Raw genomic sequence first — 24,305 nt, 5'->3', positions numbered from 1 at the left:
CTCTAATAGTTTCAAAACTGAAATTTCACATGCACTAAGTTATATATGCTCAATTAATGGTCATTATCTCCTTATGCTTTGTCGCATTCTCTAATATTAACACTAGGCATAATCTATAACTGTCTTCCCTTATACTTTTGTGATGGCAAATCATAGCTGTGAAATTTCATTCCTTTTGATTCTATTCCATGGTTCAAACTCTGCTTGGAAACCTATTCTCCTTAACTCAGTTAGGGAATTGAATTGCTTTCTGTACAATGAATTTTTACAAGATTGTTCTTCTTATTTAGTGTTTCTCTCCTTCCAAAAATTAAATTAAATGTCATCTACATAATAAATAGCAATGCAAAATATATCCTACATATCTGGGATATATCCTATTTAAAATTTTGTTGTAATTCATTAGCAACTCAGAAACCAATAGTAAATATACATCTTCTGAAAATTCTCTTATTGATTTGCATACACTAATTTCCCTAAAGAAAGCTAATGGAGCACTGCTTATTTAAGTGGCAAAGAGACCCTTTTTATAAAATACTACAATCAGAGGTTTTATTGTGGTTACTTAACATATATGAGGTATACACATTTTTAAATTCACCAAAGAAAATATCAAATGGAAAATTTAGAAGAATTTAGACATATTTTTTAAATATCACACTCCCTGTGAATTATACATAAATAATAACAAATAACCTTCAAAGTATGACCATACCCATAGAAATACTTTCATGTTATAGCACAGCATTCATATTACTAAAATTGTATTAATAAATTTAGAGGTATTGAGTGCTGCCTAAGATTATAAATTTTTCACAATGTAAGGCTATAGATTTATCAATATCAAGGAAATTCGTTCACTGTTGTCTAGAACAGAGAAAATTTTCTAACTTAGATATTATTATTATTGGGATTTCTATCATAACTACTGTCGTAAAAGTTAAACAATTTGTAATTAGTAACAGAAAGCTAAATTTAATTTTTTTACATCTAAAATGACTCAATAAAACATGAAACATATTGATAAACAGTTACCTCTCATACAAGGCAGATGCAATCTCAATTATGCTTCTATTTTGCAGTTTCTCATTTCTACATGCCTTTACTGACAAGCTATAAAAGATATACAGAACACAGAATAAAGCAGTGGGGAGTTAGTGGGGTGTCAGAGTTAATCTTTTCATACTACTGTGTTCACCTTATTATATTTGAATGAATGTATCTTAACTCCTATATAAAATACAAATTTTTATAGGATGATATGTTCATCAAATTATATCTTTGGCACCTCCCAACCCCTGATTTTCTATTTTCCACATAGACTACATTCAATGTAATTAAATGCCAAGGAGAGTCATATGTATTAATGCTACTTTTGCAGAGACAGATTTATCTGTAATTTGCTGTCATTGTTTTCACTCCTTATAACTGCATCTGCAGGAAGTTTTGATGGGACAAATAAAATATTTAAATTTGAATTTTAAAATATTGAAAGGCTTGCATCCCTACCTACTAGCCCCTACCCCCAGATTACTCAGTGGTCTTATATCCTGCCAGTTTTACACGGTTATGCCACCTGTTTGACTAGTCCCTCTAAGAAGATCAAATTCACCAGATAAATATTTTATAATCAAGGCCAAATAATCCACTTGATGGCAAGTCACAAGAAACATAGGCCTAGCAACCCAGCAAGAAACTACAGTGACTTTCTTTGGCCTATACTATCAAATCTAAGTTAGTGTGATTGGTTTTCAATAATATCAATATTCTGACACCAACTTATTAAGCAACATTATTTCTCATTACTCACCAACAAGAATATTTAGAGTATTCATTTCAGTTTCTTTATGTTTATGCCATGTGTTTCTCATGGCACTAGTTATTTCTATTTTTTCCACTTGTGTAAATTGGAAAAAATTGTGTGTTTTTTCCTGTTCTTTTTCTCTTTCCTCCATTTTGTTTTATAAAATAAAACCATTCAAATACAATTGGATTATGAATTTTTCCCAATCCAATTCCTTTCCCTCTTCCCAGAGGTAGACAGTATTTTAGGTATTTATCATTCCTATATATGATTTTATTCATTGTGTATATGTTTGTATCTACAAAAATACATAGTATGTATTAATGTTCATATAGTATTATATCTTATAGTATTTTATTGTATCATGTTATACCATTCTGCAGCTACTTTATATTACTCATGTTTTCTAAATTTATCCATGTTGGTACAGCATACTATACTTAAACTTTATTCATCTCTGTTGTCAAATTGCATAATAACAGCCACTTACTTGCCCTCCCACAGAGGACTGTGAGGGCTAATGACAGAATGAAAGTACTTCAAATGAAAAGTATTATGATGCCTGGAATTATCATTGTAATATGATGAAATTTTAGGTAGTTTGGGCTAAAAAGACTTAATATGGATAAATGTAAATTTTGTCATCAAAAGAAATCTTTCACTGAGATACAAAATAAGAAAACCTGAGAAATGATTATCAGGGGCTTATAGTTTTTACACATACATTTGTTTGATAAATCCCAAATGACAAGATTACTTTCCATCTCAAATACTAATTTACTTTTGACGATTTAAAGTCTATGATGAGGACAGAAAACAATACACAAAAGTTTTAAGCAATCAAAATCTTTTTTTCCTAAACACCATATAGCTCATTTTATTTGCCCCCTCTAACTCTACCTGACAAGTGATCTGAACCCACACTAGAATTATTGGTACTTGTGACATCACTGTCTTTGCCAGGAACCTCTGGAACGTCTTTTAAATCACAGTGATAAGCAATCATATTCCTTTATCCACAAGGGATGCATTTAAAATCTTAGGGAACCATCACAGGATAATCACATGGCATTTAACATGTTATTCCTAATTTAAACCAAATGTCAGAGAGAGGTAAACTCATCAGGTATTATCATTTTAAAGAACTCTGGAAATGCACAGAGTTAATTTGTCATGTTAGGTTGAACCACTAAGCATGGCCCTTTGTGCTATCAAATGTGACCCCAGGTCACCTAAACTTGTATATGGGCAGTTCAGAATGAAGAATTTAAAATCTGCAGTACATTGCTAAAATTTTTAAATAGCACTGTACACTAGTCTGCAACCACATCATGTCTAGATTATGATGTCCTAAAAATTCAGGAAAGAATGTGGATATGAATCACAATACTTAGAAAATTTCTGATTCTTGCTGCTGTCAATTCTTAAGAATGAAAAATAATAATAATATAGGTTGTAAACTGGCTCTGGAAACATTTTCTGTAAATGCGTGTCAGTTAACACAATCTCCAAAGTCACTTGGTTTACCCAAGTCCCTGTTCAAATATCTGAAGTAATTCAAATATTCTACTCTTACCCAGTCTCTATGAAGCTAGAAAATTTATCTTGACATTGGGAAGGAAACACATCCTTTCTTTCTGTAGTATCATTTTATTATTTTTAATTCACTTTCTCTTTTTCTATGTAAAGAGGGGGGGTGTGCTTACAGATATGCACATACTCCCTTATAAACTTAAAAGCTCTTTGTGTTAGAAATTCCCTTTCTAGCTAGATTTGTTGCAGAATTTAAAGCTACTCAGCTGAAATCATCACTGACTTGGCTAAATGTGTTATTTTATTTTCATAAACAGTTTGTGTGTGGAGGTTGCTAGAATTTTATGGACTGGTTATTTTCTGCTTCAGTACCAGTGAAGCACATTACTATCATGCTTAAAAGCCAAAAGATGACTTCAAGTAATGCTAAAAGAAAAAACATTCCAATTTGAAATGGTATTTGTTCATCCATATATTAGCATATAATTGTCCAAAGAGGTATCATTTAAATTTCTCATCTGCAGCCCAGTTTAAAAGCCCAGATGGTTCAAACTGATGAAGTACACAACCTGTAAAGGTATAAAAAAATATTACATAAACATTACAATGAAAATATTTTTAAATCATTTTCTGATAGTTTATACCTATGCAGAGAGAGACCATGTTTGAGAAGAAAAACTTTCTTACCCATACCTACTAGTAAATCACTGGCTTTAACAGTGGGAAAATGCCATTCTCCTCCATCCCAAACTAGTTTCTGTGTATTAAAGAAAAATGTCAGATTTCTTTTTGGTTTTGGTTGAGGTATATTGAGTAGACTCAGAAAAATATATCCAACTAATTCTCATTTAAATACTACCTGGGGGAAAATTTCCTGAAATGTCAGTCTGCAGCTTTTTTACAGAGGCCTCAGTGTCACCTCAGAAGATCAATATGGGGCTAGAAAAACCAGAGCGCACTTCTTTTTGGAAATGGATACAATGCTCAATCAAGAGCCCCATCAGTTCTGTCAGATGCCTGTAAGCACTCTAGCACTAACGGACTCTGGAATTTGTGACTATTCTGATATGTTATTATTAATAGCTAAATCATGTAAGCCAAATGTGTTCTCTTTCCTGGCAAAATAAAAGGATTACATGCCAGAGAGAAAAAGGATTTTTTCTCACCCCTACTCTGTTGTTTTGGGCATTTTGGAATTATCCTAGAGAACAAGCTGGAAGAGTACAATTTTCTTCTCTTCAGTGTTCAGTACAGAGATGGATGGAACTAGGCAATTAAGGAGCATTGTTTCAACGTGCTGATTACAATGGGGACAATCATGAAGATGCTTTTTCCTGGAAGGTAAAATATACTACAGCAGTCATACCTAATGTTTGTTTGCATTCATCAAGTGACCAACATCTAGCCAGTGTAGAAGTCCTATGTAGCAATATTTTCACTGGATACTTTTTCAATTCAACCTTATTAATTTTATTTTCTTCATAATTTTTAAATATATTTATACCCCCTTCAGCCTCAACAATCACAAAAATAACCACAACAATGATATTCTGGATACAAAGAACATTTGAATTTACTCTAATGACATTTAAACAATTGAGTATTATCAAAAGTCCTTAAGGAGTTACCTAAAACTGTTTTATATAACCATTTTCTAAGTTTCATAAAAAATAAAAATATTCTAAATATAATATTAGAATAACCAGAATCCAAAACACTGACAATACCAAATGCTGGCAAAAATGTAAAGCAACAGGAACCCCCATTCATTCCTGGTAGGAAGGCAGTTTTATTCAAAATTGCCAAAACTTTTGAAGCATCCAAGAGTCCTTTCAGTAGGTGAATAAATACATCCAGAGAATGGAATACCATTTAGTGCTTAAAAGAAGATAGGGGAGGGTGGGGGTAAGGGGGAGTGATCAACCAAAAGACTTGTATGCATGCATATAAGCATAACCAATGGACAGAGACAGCAGGGGGTTAGGGCATGTACAGGAGTGGGGTGAGGGGGCAATGGGGGGGATATGGACACATATGTAATACTTTAATCAATAAAAAAATAAAAATAAAGAAATGGGCTATCAAGCAATGAAAAGACAAGGAGTAAGTGCATATTACTAAGTGGAAAAAGTCAATCTGTAAAAGCTCCATACTATATAAGTTCAACTACATGACATTCTATTGAAGGCAAAACAATGGAGATAGTGAAAATATCATTGGTTGTCATGCATTAGGAGTCGGGGAAGAATGGCTAGGCAGAATATAGAGGATTTTAGGGCAGTGAAGCTATTCTGTATGATATTGTGTCTGTGGGTACATATTGTTATACATTTCTCAAAACCCTAGAATGCACACCAAGAGTGAAGCCCACAGACTTCCAGTGATTATGTGTCAATGAACGCTCATCAATTGCAACAAATGTACCACTGTGGGACTGGATGTTGTTAGTGGGAGAGATTGTGTGTAGGTGAGGGCAGTAGATACACGGGAAGTCTCTGTACTTTCAACTTAATTTTGCTGTGAACCTGAAAGTTCTCTAAAAATAAAGTACATTCTTTTTTTAACATGATGAGAACATGACCAAGGATAAGAAGATTCTTGAAGGTAATATTTTCTTTACCTCTTTATAAGAAATTACAAGTATTGTATTAAAAATTCAATATTTCCATATGTTTTAAACCTCATTAAAAGATATTAAATGTTATTATTTCATAAACTAATTCTTAAATTAAAAATTAAATACTGAATATCTTACAAAGTAATTTAAATAATTGAATCTAATGTTAATAGAAGGAGATAATAGTGGGAATTTGCTTGACTTCATCAAAAACTGCAGTGAAATGAAGCCAGACATGAAAGAGTATTGACTATGTCATTTCATTTATATGAGTACAAAAGTAGGCACCCTTCTCTTTGCTGTGAGAAGCCAGTAGAGTGACTTCCTAGAGATAAATGCAGTGACTGGAAGGGAGCATAGAAAGGTTTTGGAGTTTGGTTGGGTGCTCTGGATACTGGTTTGGGTGTTTCAGTTTATGAAAATTCATGGAGCTGTAGATTTTTGTACTTTTCTGTATGTATCTTACACTCTTTTAAAAGGTCAAGAAAAGGCAGTAAACATGGTTCTTCATTAAATTTGATTGAAGCAAAGAAGAAATAAAGACAAGGGTATATGAATTTTTACATAAGCCTACAGTTTTGTAAAGATAGAGAACAAAGGGAAGCTAATAGAGCTTAAAGGAGAAGATGGCCTTTAGCATGTATTGTTAAACATACAGGTTAGCATTTCTTGGTGTTAGCAATGAGCTAATATACATCTGTATAGCCTATATATCTAGCAAAGAAAAACAGAAGATACAGGGAAAGTTAGAACTATCTTAACCAGGATTCAGAGTCAATTAAAAATTAATAAATAGCTTTCTTAGAGACTTTTTCCATATCCTTTTTACCTGCAAAATGTGAATTTTCATTTATAATTGAATTACTATACTTTGGAAAGTGAACAGGGCTCATGATATGTAACTAATTCTATTATGTAGAGTCCACTCTTGTCTGCTCTGTGAGCACCAACTCATGAACAGTTTTCTCTCCTTGAGTTGGATGTGATTTTTGACCTCCAGCTAAATTCTTTACACAGGTCATAGATGTCTTCTTTGCAGATTATAAGTGAGTTTACCAAAGAGTTTCTTAATTTAGGAGATGTATTCTAGCACACATCCTCTGAACACCATTTACAGCAACAGCCTCTACCTCTTTACCTCGCAGGTCATTTTAGAGGAAACAACATAGATGAGTATGGGCTTTATGTCGTCTTATTTCCATATCTCACCCCAAGATGCCCATAAGAAATGGAATATTCAGAAAGTGACTGTAAAGGAAAAGAGAAAAGCTAAACTTAAAAAGTCTAATCAACTTAGTAGATGAATTAAACCTTGAAGAAATAAGAAATTAATTAATTTCAAATAAGACAGTATTACTGATTATAAGAGATTTATCAGATGCTTTTAAATCTAAGGTATATAGGGGAATGTATGGAAATGGCTATGTATTTGGGGGAGTTTATGTGTATATGTTTGAAATTCAGTAAGCATATACAGCGGCTTTATTCTTGTAAGGGGGCAGAAGGAAAAAATAATAGTTCCCACTTATTGATTATTCACGATATGCAAAGCGTCATACTAAGCCCTTAAGCAGGAATTATCTCACTAAATCCTTACAATAACAATACAAAGTAGATATGTTTAATGCTCCCATCTAAAGATTAAAACATAGAAGGTGATAAAATTTGAGTGACTTATCTAAGGTCTCCCAACCTAAGGATTTTAGTTTACCTCTGTCTCAGCATGAAAGCTAATAGTCTTAAGCACTTACTACTACCTTGATTTCTGAATAATCACAAGAGCAAATAAGTAAATATTTGGCTAGAAAAGAGGACAAAAGAAGAGGAAAATAAATTTAAGCTATAAAGAAAGATGAAGTAAGGAAAAGACATAAGAAGTGGAAGAGAGACAAAATATAAATAGCACAGTTAAGAGCATACCAGTAATAGACATAAAATGTTAAATGAATGTGTATAACCTAACACAAATAGATGTCATAATACACTCCCTCACTTTTTTAAAAAGTTAAAATTTTATTATTGTTCCCTTCACTTAGCTATAGATGAAGCTTTGCTTATATGGTTCAAAAGAAAAGTTATTTTATAGTCATGGTTTTTGAACACATTCAAAAGACTAAGAAAAACCAAATTCCAAAAGTGTAATTATTAGGTGCCTGAATTAAAAGAATTTTCTTATTCATATCCCCCACTTTCATACTAACTTCTTGATTAAACTTTCATGTAATTATGAGTTAAAACCTTAAAGAGAAAAATAATCAAGTCTTCATTATAATTTTCAGGTAGATTCTTTCTGAAACAAAATAACACTAGAATATAATTACCCATATTAATATAGGAGATGTTCCATTAAATGCTTTTCTTCATTTTTTAAAAAATGTACATACTTTGAAGGAAATAGAAGAAATAATGAGAGAATGAGCCTCACTTGGTCTCCTCAAGACTCCACTACCACCAGTAATGTCCTTCTCATCTCCTTTGAGAATGTTGTGAGAACATGCACATTCCTGTCCCTCTAGGAAGCTGACGCTGCCAGGAGACACTGCTGCTTGTGCCAAGGCAGAAGTATCCACTCCCAACTTCTGCCTTGTTTTCCTCCCCCCTAGTGAACCTTGTACACAGTGCTTTTTTTAAACTTTTTTTATTGATTTCAGAGAGGACGGGAGTGGGAGAGAGAGATAGAAACATCAATGGTGAGAGAAACATTGATTGGCTGCCTCCTGCATGCCCCCTACTGGGGATAGAACCCACACCCTAGGCATGTGCCCTTGACCAGGAATTGAACTGTGACCTTCTGGTTCATAGGTCGATGCTCAATCAATGAGCCATGCCAGCCAGGCTACACAGTGCTTTTTAACACATGTCTTTTTAAAGATTCTTATGTCCTCCATCCCAACCTATCCATCCCATCACCTTTTAAAATGACCCAAGTACAAATTCATTATTCTCTTTTAATAAAATATTCTCCAGATAGGCATGATATAGTATGCCTATCTCTTTATTAAGCACTTTCTATGAATTATCACCTTACATTTAGATTTCACGGGAACCCTAAAGTATTTATACTATTACCATCCCCATTTTACAGCTGAAGAAACAAAGATTTAATGAGGTTTTGTTACTTAACCAAGGTCACAAAGGCGTGAGTGGTGAAACAATTAAATCATGTGCTTCCGATCACTATATAAAAACAAGCCATTAAATATAAATTCCTTCAGAATCTCACCTCAGTTCCTCTCTGCTCCTCATCCTTCATCCAAGGCCCACTGCTGCCTCCCTGTTTAGAACAGAAGCCAGTCCTAAACCCCCAGTTACTGAGTCCACAGCACCCCCTCTGGTTCTGGGATTTGTCTAATATTTATTTCTAACTTTTGGGCACTAGGATGAAGCGATTCAGGAATTATAAGAATAAAAGAAGCCCAATATAATAGGTGTATTGAGTAGGACCCTAGGAAGAACTAAAGCAACTAATTCCATTGATTTGCTTCAAGCTTTTCTTCGATGCTGGCTCCATCATGGGAGAAAAGGGGAGTTCTGTCCTGTTCTTCATGACTATAAAAGAAATTAGACTTTAAAAATCTCAGTTTATCACCTTATTCAGTAGAGAAAAAGGGCAGGAACAATTATGCTGCTAAAGTTCATGACAATTTAATTGTAAGACCAATATTTTATAACCAGCATAAAGTCTCCTTAGTCAAAAACTAAAAAAAGAAAATCACCTAATTTCAAAACAGCCTGTTTATTTATCTGTACATATTCAATATCACTATATATGCCATTCACTTTTCTAAAATGGTACAACTATTTCCAGGAATTACTTAACTACCTGCATATCTACAGTTTCAAGAATAAATTCTATAATGTACTTCCAAATTATTAATAATATTTTTCTCAATTTTGTTTCAAATGAGGTAACTATCAAAAAGAATATGCTTCAATTTAACAGATAATCCCTTCATCACATTTGATTTTGCTTGATATCTATTTATTAAATAAGTAATATTTTATCACAAGGAAATTATGCATCATAACTCCTAGAAATGACATGTTATGTCAGTTTTTCCATATTTTAATATTTTATATCTCATCTTCTATTTATACAAGCAGATAAAACATAGTGTCAAGCCAATTTAATCAATTGAATATGAGCTAACATACTGAATTAGCTCTAATAATGGAGTTGTCACCAAGTTACAAAGTTCATTTGGGGAAGTAAAGGTATTTCTCAAAACCTCTTGGTTTCTAGTCAAAGCACAGTGACTAGAACAGAGCCAGCATTGCACCGATTCTGTGTGCCCATCCTCCCTCTTTTACATGTTTCCATTCCATTTGTACTTTCATTTTCCCATTTCAGGTACAATTCTCTCCTGGGGACTATTGGAGCTGTCTCTAACTTGTCATCCCTGTCTTTAATCTCACTCCCTCCAGTCTGCACATTGCTGCCATAATTATTTCCCTACAATACAAATCCGAGCACTTCACTGTCCTGCTCAGAAAGCTTCAATTCTCTGTTGCCTGCTGTGACACATTCTAACATCAGTTTGGCAGAGATTTCTAACCAGGCCCAAGCTCCTTTTGCCATTCTCATCTGCTGGCTGCTCCCAGGTTACTCACTTAAATTCTTACCCTGTGGCTGCTCAGCTTTCTATAATGCATGCTTTCCCCTGTCTTCCAGCTACCATTACACTGCTTTGCCTCCCATGAGTACATTTTTCTTACCTTGTCCACCTGAGGAAATGTCACTTTCTAATTGTAACAAATCAGATGTCACCTACTATTCCCGGTTGTGTTCTTTCAGTCCCCCTCCCCCTTTGTAGTTTCCTAATCTCAGCCTTATATTGCATTTGTACATGCCCACACGTCTGTCACATCACTTATCAAATTGGTAACATGTTTATGACCCTCCTCTGTTAAGCTATGATCTCTGACAACTCACAGAACCACAGTTTATTGATCTGTGTATCCTGATGCCTAGCACCGAGCTGTTTTGTGGGGTACTCTGTAAGACTCCCATTAAAATGTATATGGGGTAAATGAATGATTCACAAAAGATAAAAATGAATATAAACAACTAAAAAAAAAAACCAGTAAGAACACTGATTGGCACTTATGTTTTTAAAATGTACCTTTAAAAGAATTTTGAGAATATAGAGCTGGAAGAGGCCTCAGAGATTAGATTATTATAATGTAATCCTTCCATTTAGAAGATGATGCTGAGAAGTCGAGATGGACTCAGAACACAGAGAAACGTGTGGCAGAGCCAGGATAAAAGCTTAGGGTTCCAAGATACAGTCAAGTCATGCCACATGCTGTTGATGAGTTTTAATTAAAAACAGAACATACTATGATTTTGCTTTGTTGTATTTTTCAATAAGTTTTTGTAAATGCAATTGTTTCAAATAATTTCCTTAGACTATATTCCTAGACTATATATCCTGAGCAAATACTCTTCAAAAAAATTACACCAGTATCCACTCTTACCAAGCATATTTGGGAGAACTAATACAATTAAAAATTACTACTATAATTTTAAATTTTTGTAAATTTGGTAGGTGAAAAACAATCTTTCATTGTGGATTAAATTGCCTTTCTTTGATTATTAATGAGGCTTAACCTTTTTTTTTCAAACTTTTATTCACATTGACAAGTTTTTCTTGCTAATCTCTTGGGGATGTCATAATTTAGCTGACTCTTTTTATATTTGAGGTATTATCCTTTTACACAACAACCCAAATTTATCCCTACTTTATATTCTGTTTTAAAACTGTTTATGATACAAAAGTGTTAATTTTTACTATATCGAACATGTTTATTTTCCCATCTTCTATTTTTCTCTCGGTTCTTCATTTTCACTTAACTTCAAAATAAAGTCCAAATGGAGAATACTCTCTTATGTAAAGAAATTATCTCCATTGATTTTACTGTTTACAGATAATTAATTAAATGTCTTTTCCCGGAGTTCTAATTCCATCATTTTCACATCATAAGTTCATAAGTATTTATGTACATATCCTATATAATAAAGCTGTAATATGCAAATTAACCCTCATGCCCTGACAAGATGGCTGCCTACGACCAGGCCGGCAGGGGGATTAGTGAAGCATGATCAAATGACTGAACAAGCAGGCTGTTGGGGTGACCAGGCCAGCTTGGGGGGTGGGTAGTGAGGGACGACCAATTCAGTCGTTCAGCCTGAACAGCAGGCTGAGTGGGGCAACCAGGCTGGTGGGGGGAGGGGCGTGAGGGGTGACCAGGCTGGCGGGGGAGGGGGGGGGGAGTTGGGGACGACCAGGCCGGCAAGCAGGGGCAGTGAGGGGTTATCAGGCCAGCAGGGGGAGGCAGTTAGGGGAGACCAGGCAGGCAGGCAGGTGAGCAATTAGGAGCCAGCGGTTCAGGATTGTGAGAGGGGTGTCTGACTGCCGATTTAGGCCCGATCACTGGGATCGGGCTTAAACTGACAGTCGGACATCCCTCAAGGGGTCCCAGATTGAAGAGGGTGCAGGCTGGGTTGAGGGTCCCCCCTACCCCTGTGCATGAATTTCGTGCACTGGGCCTCTAGTACATGTATAAACATAATTATTATCATTGTATATTTCTGGCTATTTTTATCTGGTTCCATTGACCATATGCCTATTCTGGTACTAGTTCCATATTGTATTGATTATTGTAGTTTGACATTATGTTTAAATGTTAAAAGTTTGGTAGGAATAATTTTTTTTAATCAAAATCTTTTTAGTTACTTTTACTCATTTATTCTCACAATTAAGTTTTTAAATAGTATTTCAAATTCTAGAAAATATTCCTTTGTTGTTTTGGTTGGAATTATGCTAAATTATACTAAATCTGAATATAGACTAATTCAGAAAAGGTTAACATTTGTCCTATAATTAGTTTTTCTGTCTATGAACAGGAATGTCTCTCAATAAAGTTGTCTTCATATAGGTCTTTCATATTTTTAGTTCAATTTATTCCAAGATCTGCTGAGTATTTTTGCAAAGAAAACAGTTTCACTTACCATATATCCTTATATTAATGATTTCTTACTAGTATGTAGGAAAGCTCTTAATGTTTTCATATTAATTTTATATTTGATCAAATTCCTAAAATAATGACTTCTAATATATTTTTCAATGAGTTATCTTGAGATCAAATCATTTGAAAATAACACTACTACTTCATTTTTAGTAGTAATTTATCTTTTTTTCATGTTTTATCACACTGGTTAAATTTATAGAGTATTAATAATAGTAGTAACAGGATTAATCCATATCTTTAATAGGAATAACTATAAATATATAATTGGTTATAGGCTAAGAGAGATGTGCTTTATTAAGTTAAACATTTATCACATTTCTAGTTTGTGTATGTGTAAGTACATGTAACAGAAAAGAGGGTTATATATGCAGATTGTCCTACTTTAACTGCTGATATAGCTCAGTTGATGTTTCTTTCTTTTCAGATTTAATCCATTGGAAAAAATAATTATTTCAAGTGTGTATAAATTTGGAGGGACAACATATATATATATATATATATATATATATATATATATATATATATATTATTGATTTTGTGTTTGTTTTTGAAGAGAAAGGAAGGGAGAGGGAGAAACATCGATGTGAGAGAGAAACATTGATTTAAGAGCAGAACATTGATCGAAACATCAATAGGCTGCCTCCTGCATGGCCCCTACTGGGAATCAAGCCTACAATCCAGGCATATGCCCTGACTGGGAATCAAACCAGCTACCTTTTGGTGTATGGGACGATGCACAATCAACTGAGCAACACCAGCCAGGGCAGCATCAGGGTTACATTTTAATCAAATGGTTTTACAGAATCTTATGACATATTTATCATTGTCTTATTTGACGTAGTAGAGTGTTGGTGGTACATTTCCTAATAACACATTAAGGCACACTTCTTTTAGATGACTTAAAGATATTTTATGCAAAAAAAGTTCCAAATCGGACAATAGAAAGTCTCTGAAATCAATAAAGTTTCTAAAGAAAAGAAGATGCTGATAAATTCCATCTCTATACCATTCTCCGTGGTCAGGCAAGTTTCTATTTTCCTTGGAATATTGAGCATTGGGATGACTAGAGCACTCACTAGCTCACTACTGTGGTTAGAGAATCCAATCACAACATGAGGGCTTGCATTAAGTAATCCCCAAGTTGATCCCTCTCTTATATTCTCAAAGATTCCGTGTGATTCTTAACTGTCTCCTCTGGCCTAGCAAAAAACTCACGCATGCAACGAAGCAATGAGATTCAGAGACCACAGTATTAGCCCCTCCCAGGTTTTTACCTCTCTACTCACTTTCCCATGGCCAGGCCGGTGTGACTCAGTGGTTGAGCATTGACCTATCAACCAAGAGGTCACGGTTCGATTCGGGGTCAGGCCACATACCTGGGTTGCAGGCTGGATGCCCAGTAGGGGGCATGCAGGAGACAGCTGATCAATGATGTTTCTCACTTATGGATGATGTTTCTATCTCTCTATCCCTTTCCCTTCCTCTCTCTCTCAAAATCAATAAAAAAAATTTTTTTAACTTTCCCCATAAGTCACTTGTAGAAACTTCTAAAATGTACCTGTCATCCACAAGGAGTGCCCCATGACAGCTAAGTTTGTACTACTTGCTCCTTGATACTGATACTTTGGATGAGGTCTGACATCCAACCAAAGTTTGGCTAATGAGATTCAAGGTTCCAAGAAATTGGAATTGGGACTTCAAGTGTGTGTGTGTGTGTGTGTGTGTGTGTGTGTGTGTGTGTGTGTTAAGCTTAGCAGGTGTCCTGAACAAACAGCACCCGAGTACTGTAGCTGGCCTATTGCTACCTACCCTGTGGATCTAGAAGTAAGGAAAAAACAATATAAAGAAAACCAAATAAAACAGACAGACACAAAGAGTTTTGGACTTCTGACAGGTTTTTAGTTCTTATAACCAGTTCTTTTCTTAGACCCTTTTATATTCTGCCATGGGTTTCTTGACACACCCTCATAACTTCTTCCTCTTAGCTTAAGCAAGCTCAAGTTGGTTTCTGTCACCTGCAATCAAACGTTCCTGATTATTATGCCACCCTGCCTCCTGCCCTGCCCCGGATGCAAGCTCAACTACAGAGGGAAGGAGTGGGGAGAGATCTCTGTAATCTTATTCAACACTATTTTTTTATGATAAAGTTCTCATGGCAACAGAAAAATCTTTGATTTCATACAAGATGTACAATATAAATATTTTATTGCCTATAGATCAGACCAGAGTAAGACACTGACATCGCTGCTTACGTTCCTGAACTATCTAAACTCCTCTTCTTCATTTTATATTTTTCTTTTGATAAATCTTTGGGTTTAAAAAAAATCTATAGAAATAGCATTTTGTTCCAATGGTAGGAATAAAACTAATCCTAAAAGGCAGGCCTTTGCTTCTCTCTGTCTCCCTGGGTAGAGATGGGAGGTTGAGAAAAGTTTTAAGAAACACATGAATAATGCTGATACCCTCTGATTCAGAGTGTGCTTATGCTTCAGGTAAATTTTCCCACCGATGAGACAATATCAGTTTGAGTGATCAAATTTAACCAGAGCACCATTGTTGTTTACGTCTATGATGACAAACAATACACTGTAGTTTAATCGTTTGACTGTTTTACCTTTAACTAGTTGTTCTGTCAGAGAGTACTTCTGGCCAGAAACACTAATCATTCATCTTTCTAAATTCTGATATGATCGTTATGTTGTCAATTAAACAATAAACTGGAGGAAGCATGACCTTTGATAGCAAGTATCTTTAAACCATTGCTTAAGTAGGCATGTCCACACAAGGTTACAATCTCAGCAAGACTGAGCCTTAAACAGTTCTCTCTAATTTTATAGCAGCCGTCTGTGCAGCACCCAGCCGCCTTGGCTGCCTCACCTGCTATTACAAAGAAGGTGAAGGCACGCCTTCAACCCAGCAGCTCTTCTTTTAACTGCCTGAAAAGTTAGATGTCTGAGTAGGATTCTTTTGAAAATAGAGTTTGAAAAGCAGTGTATATGGAAGATGCTCTTTATTCTTCTTTCACACCATGGCTTTACTGTCTCAAACGGAAAAGGGCCACAGAAAGCAATTTGTTCAGATATCTCCCATGAATGTTAGAGAAAAAAAACAGCTTAAGAACAATTTTTTTCTACATAGAAATGACACTCTAGGGCAGACACATCCAATATTGAAACTGGGCATTACTAAACAATTCCAATGGGCCCATTTTTTAATTACTGAGACTGCATTTTGTCACTCACTGGTCCTGGCAGGAAATCTGGAAGGCTACACCGTACCAAATTGACATTTGCCTTACCAATCTCATCCATGGACAACTGGTAATAGGCTAAGAAACTTCTAGTATACAACACATTGTTGTTGTCCTGTATAGGAATCAGCTCAGGATTTTGTCAAGCATAGTCTCGGCTCTTCAGGAGATTCAAAACCGGTCCTAAGGACACTGCTTTGGTCAAGGACCCCCTCACATTCCAGTCTGTGGGAAGTGGGCTGGCTTTCTCACTAGGTGAGAACATTGACTGTCACCAACGCAACCCGCTCACCTGGTATGCAATGAATGAATTAATTAATTTGCTAGGTTCCCAACAGAGAACACAAATTCCCGATGTCTACTTTCAGTATCTGTGAAAAGCCCTGTGAGAGCAAGAATATTTAAATCTGTGGATTTGATGTGTGCCCCATTTAGCTACTGGGACCTTCCAAGGCACTTCCAGGATCGGCAAGTAGCATGAGGGGAAGCAGGGGGTCCAAGACCACGGCCATGCCTTCAACCCAGCAGCTCTTATTTTAACTGCCTGAAAAGTTAGATGTCTGAGTAGGATTCTTTTGAAGATAGAGTTTGAAAAGCAGAGTATATGGAAGATGCTCTTTATTTATTCTTAATAGAATACAGTAATCCTTATATCATCAGAGCTCAAAAGAGTTGTAAATCTAGATCAAGTAAGATTATCTCCCTCTCCTTGAAAACTCTTTTAAAGGAACATCCATCAGTGTTTCATGCATCACAGTCGCAGCTTTGATTGTGGGTACATGTGCAAAACAGTTAAGGAGAAGGCTTCTGCTTTTGCTGTAAAAGTTTGTTAAGTAGCATTGCTTATTGGGCTGTCAAAGTCCCAGATGATACATTTCTTTCAGAAATAATTCCCAAGAAAATTCATTCTCTCCTGAAAAACAGTTAAGCTTGCTCCTATCATATAATGAAACTTACGTATGCCTTTAAATGTCCCTTTACATTTTGGCTGCTTTCAAATCTCAGAACTCAATGTGGTTCTTCATGCTAGCTACCATATTTGTTTCTTCCTTCAGTGGTTTTGATGGTGTACTTCTATTTGAACAGCTTTATGTGTTCTTTTATCATAGGCAGGCAATATGTCAATAATTAAATTTAAAAATTGATGATCATCCTAAAAATTACTGAAAGTCATGAGAATTGTATATTTCACAATAGTTTGTTTATGTTCAGGTCTCTTACCCTGTATCATCAGCTACTGGAATACAGTCAAGTTTCAAGGCCCTATCAAAATAAATCTCCATGGAGCTCAAAGAGATACCTTTTTTAGTTCATACACTAAAATTCATGTATGTTACATGATCCTCATTTGAAGTATACTTAATCTTGTAGCAGACACAGTTCTATTATGCGTCAATGAGTTTCTGTTGCCCTCAAGATGAAGAACAAATCTTGAGAATGACCTACATAATTTCCCATGATGCATTTGGCCCTGCCTTCTGCTTTACCCTTATCTCTGGCACTCATCTCCTTCAGATTTCACCTGTCCCTAACTCCTGAAAGTAGGGAAGTTTACCCTCTTATGAACTCCCAGTCCAGCACACCACTCCACGCAGCATTCATTGTAGATTATATAATTATACTTTATATCTCAGTTCCCTGAGAAACTCTAAATCTATGTCTGCTTTGACTGCTCATACCAGTAATGTATTTTTAGGACCCATCACAAAGCTTAACTCCTTCTATGTGTTCAATAAATAGCTCTTGACTAAATCAATGAAATTTTATGTGTGCTTCTCTGTCCATAATGAATTGAAAGAAGCAAGTTACGGAAGAGATCAGCTCTAAAAAAAAAATCACAGCAACATCGGTTTGATCATGTAGAAGGGCAAAAACCATAAAAAGTGGACAGAAGAACTCAGAAATCATTGGAGTCTAGAGGCAAATTGTCTTAACAATTGTTAGACATTAAGGCATGTTTAATAGTCTTTAATGGCATCATTATATTAGAGTGTGGTATAATAATCGAAGTCATCAAGGAAGGGTTGGTTTTTTAACTACAGTTAAGAAAAAAAAGAAATTAGTAATTCATCTTTAAAATGCTTTAATCCAGTGTTTCTTTGAAAGATTTCCTTATTTTCTACAGGTGAGCTTCAGTTCTTGAGAAAATATAATCATTTGCATTCTTCTCCCCACCTCCTAACAATTTGGATAAATGAAATGTTCCCCAATCTCACATTAGGATAAATAACCTTATATTGTAACACTCCTTCTTTTGCTCAACTTGATAATTGTAAGAAAATTATTTTCAAATTCCCCTTAGTACTGAAACAATGATATGTAATGCTTCAGGAAAAATTCTGCTGAAAAGGAGAATACTCTGCGTTGAACGTAAACCAAATTTTGCCTCATGTTGCGTGAACAAAGCAAAAGAAGTTTCCACTTGAATTCTAAATTGCAGATGACCTTGTGCTGTTTTGAGAAAGGCTGGCAGCTGAGGTCACTGGAGTGTATTATGATGGACAGTGCAGCGCTGTGCGTTGCTCAGAGGCATGTCCGCTGTGTGGATTACAGCCAAACACAAAGAATTAGACAGCTCGGAGCATTCTATCATTTCATTTGAAAATAATTGTCAAAGTCATGGGCAGCAACCGTTACAGCTTTCATAAAAGAACAGCATTCCATAATTCCATCACTTCAGACAGGCTGTTTGACTACTCTCAGCCAAACACTGTGGATCCAGCCTATTCTCTATCAGTTTCTTATGACGCTCACAGAAACAGCATTTCTGCAGGAGGCAAATCCCATCTACACTGCTTTGTATGTAGTTCTATCTTACATGATGCGGCTCATTGCTTCAAATTGGCCAAATCATTGAAAGAAATACAAGGAAAAAGGAGATACAGAAGCTTAACACGGCACTCTTAAAATGTAAATATACAGCAACTCCACATCACTCACTTTCCTCGAGTCAACATGCTGTTTAAAAGCTTAAAATCGGTTTCAAAATAAAATGTCCACAATGCCTTCTCTAATAACGACATAAACAAAGCATTTTCAAAAAATCTAAGCTGTTGTCAAGGACTCCAAATGAACCTCTTAAGTTAGTTCTGAAATGGTGATGTTTACGTAGAATATTTTTATTGATTGAAGCTTATTTTTAATTTCTGCTTCTTCCAGGAGCAGATTAATGGTAACACCCCCCAAAAAAAAACAAACAAAAAAAAACCTGTTTGGGATTTAAAAGCAGGTGGAAAATTTCAGACTTGATTAAAAGGGGAACTTCTATACCTTTGCTTTCCATTCTGCTTGAGTGTCTTCTAAATATAAAGAGAAAAACACACCCTGTTTTTTCTAAAAGAGAGACCCCCAAAAAGTTGTAACTTACCGTTAAAATTTACAGCCCGGATATAACCAAGTAGCTCTTTCCCATCAATGGTGCTCATTCGTGGGCAAAGGCCAATGTATCCAGGGCAGAGATCTTTGTGCATGTTGTGCAGGGCATAAGCCATGGAATACACTGCATCGATTACAAACTGCACCTTTCCTTCCTGTTCGTAAGATGAATCCCGGGCAATTCGTTCCAGCCCTGCACAATAAAAAGGAAAACCATCAATTGGCACTGTTAGATGTCGGGGAAATAAGGTATTCGGGCCAAGATTTCCATCATTTGAGGCACATTCCATGAGACAAAACTATTTTATCTTATTTCTGATTATACTGAGTAAGGAGTTTTAACTGGGTATTGAATTTTTTATTTGGAAAGAATGGAATAGTTTCTGTTCATTAGCAACAAAAACGTATAAAGTAAATAAAAGACAATAGTTTCATTATCTTTTATTTCCACTTTATTGAGTCATATCCTACTGTGCGTTCTGGGAATTATAGGTCATTTTGGTAGTGACTTAATCTTTAAGTAAAATGTACAGACTTGTTCTTTTCATCTATCCCAGCTCCAGAGGCTTCATTTAATTAGTGACCCAAAGTCAGGTCTCTCTCCAACCAGGACTGTTCTTGTTTTGAATGAGTTTGATTAGGGAGTTCTGTTTATAAATATTAAATAACAATGTTTCCTGTTTATCTTTAGAAGAATCATTCAATTTATTTTCTTCTTGATCTCATTTTCTTTTTTCCAAAAAAAAACATTATTGAGATATAATTGACATATAAGATTGTGTAAGTATAAGGTATACAAATGCTGAGATATATGTATGTAATGTGAAATAATTACCACAGTAAAGTTAATTAACATATTTATCACCTCAATAGTTGCCTTTTCTTGTGGCAAGAACTGTTAAGATCTAATCTCTTAGTAAACTTCTAGTGTACAATACTGTATTAACTATAGTCACTATGCTGTACATTAGATCCCCATAAATTGTCTAGTTTAATTTTCTATTAAAAAGATGTAGAGCTCTCAAAATGAATATCATTCAGAATAATTGCTCCTATGTTTAGGCATAAGTAGGCTGAGAATTGACAATTGGGGATTATCATTTAATGTGTAATATAAGGATAGAATTAAAAATGGAAGATAAATCCAATGTTAAAATTAAATGATGCATTATGAGTTACAATCCAATATTCTCATTTTGAAAACCAGGAAACTGAGACACATGGAGGTGAAATTTACTATGGACACATAGAGCAGATATGGGAACCATCCCCAGGTCTCAGACTCGAAGTTCAAAATTCTCTCAATCCCCAGAAAAATATAGATGACAAGAATATTGGGCACACGAGAAAAAGATTACAGAAAGAGCACTGAGGGTTTACTGAAGGTCACAAAGGGATCTCCTCTCACTTCCATACCCCCACCCTAGCTTTACACATTCTGCAACACTTAGACCGAAAGCAAGCACTTTAAACCTTCCCACAGATGCCAGTTAGTTCTTTAAATTCAACAAATACTTCTTTTCTTCACACTAACTCATCTATCCTCTGAATTTAGAGAGTTGAATTGAAACGGTTGTTTTATACTCTGATAACATGTTTTTTACACTCTGATAGAACCAGTGGCTTTATTCTACACGAAGGTAGTGGTCCTTCCATTGATTTTTATTCATACAATCATTGAACATTTTCCTCCGGTCTCAATCCCCTGCTACACTGATCCTATCAATGCTATTGGTCGGTGCTCTATTTCCTGTAGTCTGTCATGATGCTGAATTCTGCTCCTCCTTTTCCCACAGGCCTTTGAGAATATATTATTTTATGCCTCAACTTTCCATTCCTCAAGATTGAGTCCTCTCCCCCCCCCCTTCAACCTCAGAGCCCATTCATTCTCAAAACCTTTACTTATTATTATTTTTATGGTCTAGAAATATAAATAGTTATGTAAAATGTTAGTTACATGGTCCGAGTCAATTTAACACATTTTTAAATCTAGCTTTCTGGAAATTCGTTTTCTAGGACTTTCTTGTCACCTAACATCTAGCCCACATTTCCAATCACTTACCTTATCTTTATGTAGTCTGCTTCCATGTCAAACTCAGTAAATTTAAAACCAGGCTATCATTGTAGAGAATGTACATCATTATCTCCCTAAAACTTTGTACTAAGGGTTTTCCAGTTTGGGGAGCACTAAGAGAGGGGGCAGACCTAACAGAGAACATCTTCAAGATGCCAAATGGTAGATCATCTCCTTCAACCTGCCTTAGCTTCATGATCTAAGCTAAGATCCATGCAGGCATGGGGACACTGTCTTCTCCCTATCTCTGTGTCTCCTGGGTTCTGGGACAGTACTTTGTCTCCTGGGTTCTAGGACAGTACTGCTTATGTCCAGAATGTCATCAGTTGGCATTCTGGTTTTGCAGTTTTAACTACAAAATAGGTAATTCATAAATGCATACTGAAGAATGGTTACAGAAGCCAAAATAATTCAATTATTTCTTTAAAAATCTTATCTGGTAACCGATCACTCTGGTTAGTCCAGGACTGTAAGAGTTTCTCAGGTTATAGGACCAAAACCTGGACACTCCTGAGCAGACCAACATGAGTGCTGATGAACAAAAGGCAAATGACCAGGGCATTTACTGAGATAAGACTCAAATAACTACTTAGAGTGGTACACCATCACTGCGAAGAAGGCTATCCGCCGGGTGAAGTCTGAGCGCCGTTGTGGAAGAGGTGGGGTGGTTCTGGCAAGGCGGGCATGGGAACAAATGGGGGGGGGGGGTGGTGAGAGGGGAAGCTGCTGGTGACAGGCCCCAGGCAAGGGGTGGCATTGGTGGAAATGCCGAAGAAATTGGGAAAGCAAGTATCTCATAGTGAGACTCTTATCCATGAAGCGACCTTGAAAAGGTAGGGAGCAGGAGCGCCTCTCCTTTGCCTCCTGCTCCTACCAGGGTCTGGCAAGCACTGAACCCCCAACCTCAGCCAGGTGCCGGTGATGTACCAGAGAAAGGTAGGGGGTGGGGGCGGGCAGCAGAGTGGAGTGGGGGGAGGGGTGTTTTCTCTCTTCTGGGGCTCATACTATGTATCACTCATAAAACATGCAGGAGTTTCAGAACCAAGAATCATATAGATCAGTAAAAATTTGAATACATATTTTTGATTAAAAATCCATTTAAAATAGCATTGGACATAATTCACATATTTAAAAATTAGATTTAGCCCTCTGCTCACGACATTGCTTTTATAGTATGTCAGAGCAAATTTGGACTTTCATCCCCAACAAACTTTTTGTTATTGTTTTTGTTGTTAATCCTCACTGGAACAGGTTTTTCCATTGTTTTCTTGTTTTATTTTGTTATTTAGAGTGAGAGGGGGAGAGACAAACATCCAAACATCGATGTGAGAGAGATGCATGAATTGGCTGCCTCCAGCATGCGCCCCAACCCTCCCACACGCACCCACGGCTGGGGCCAGTGTTGGAGCCTGCAACCAAGGTTATTTCCCTTGACCTGATTCGAACCCAGGACCCTTCAGTCTGTGGGCCTCCATTCTAACCACTGAGCCAAACCAGCCAGGGAAGTCCCCAACAAACTTTAAAGTTGGTGGGACACAAAAGGTTTTGCTCAGATCCAAATTCTGTTTGGGGGAAAAAAAATACTGTAAATCCTTTCTAATCTCTCTAGAGCAGAAATGACTTAGAGTTATGACGTCCAACCATAATTCTTTGATGTCATTTGAGGAGAATTCAGTAAGGAACAATCTCTTGATTTTCTTTGTTTGAACAAAAATAGCAAGCTGGTACAACTTTGGGACAAATATTTCTTATAAGAACTCTAAGAAAAAAAGGTCAGAAGGCTGTTCAGTGACTATTGTCACATGAGTCGATGGACACGATAAGTCTTTTTTCTAAGTCAATGTAAGCACCTGGTGACAAATTAAAAAACTGGGCACTATATTATTTCTAAATTTAAAAAGAAATTATTTGATTTTTTTCAGGCTGTTTAGTCAATGTATATTTCTCTTCCTTCACATTTTGATCTCGTGATGATACTTAAAATTTTATAGCAACTAGCTTGCGCCTCACTTTCTATATCCATTTGCCTCTTTCATCTAAATGAGGAACTTAGGAAGCTGACAGTGACTCATCAACTTAATTGGCTGTAAAATTTCATTATGCTATAGTTTCTAAAGTTAGCGTTAATGTATTGCTATAAAGTGCTAAATATTGTCAAAGGCTGTATGTCAGCCATCCATTTAAAATACTGATTGTAAAGTTGTAATGTGTTTTTAGCATATAGCTTAAAATTAACTGCATGGAGCAAAGTGTTTGTGTGATGGTAGATGAAGTCAGGCACATAAATCTGATTGCAAGAGTATGTGTTCATTAAGAAAATCTAAAACTTCTAACAGTATTTCATGTCCCTGGACACATAGAAAACTCTTACTGGTCCAAGCAACGGCACATGTACCTTAGCAAAGGCCTTTCGCACATCCTGCGTATCTTCTCGGTTTTTGCTTCCTCTTACTAAAAAGGCAAATTTGCTCATGTTTGCAAAGTGCTGTATACATCACAATGTGAGTTCCTAAATAAGCCAGACATAAATTTTAAATTCTTTGACTGCCATATAGTTGCTGAACTTTGCTTTCTAATAATTTCTCAGGATACGGTTTAGTTTTGTAAGTTGAGATGTTAG

At 35.8% G+C, this 24,305-nt stretch overlaps 1 protein-coding gene across 2 annotated transcripts in view; it reads right to left on the bottom strand.

The window, feature by feature from the left end:
* GRM8 (glutamate metabotropic receptor 8) overlaps window positions 1-24,305 on the bottom strand; it is a gene marked incomplete at both ends in the record, with an annotated part of 726,752 nt that overhangs the window by 237,270 nt on the left and 465,177 nt on the right. For both annotated transcript variants that reach the window (XM_079786101.1, XM_079786102.1), the window contains one exon: window positions 19,604-19,804. In XM_079786101.1, coding sequence (XP_079642227.1) covers window positions 19,604-19,804 — 201 coding nt within the window. The remainder of the gene's footprint in view (window positions 1-19,603; window positions 19,805-24,305) is intronic.

This window comes from Cnephaeus nilssonii (assembly GCF_951640355.1).
Source record: "Cnephaeus nilssonii genome assembly, chromosome: 12".
NCBI lineage: Eukaryota > Metazoa > Chordata > Mammalia > Chiroptera > Vespertilionidae > Cnephaeus > Cnephaeus nilssonii.
Note: the sequence above shows the minus strand (reverse complement) of the source record. Positions and strands in the feature narration are given on the sequence as shown.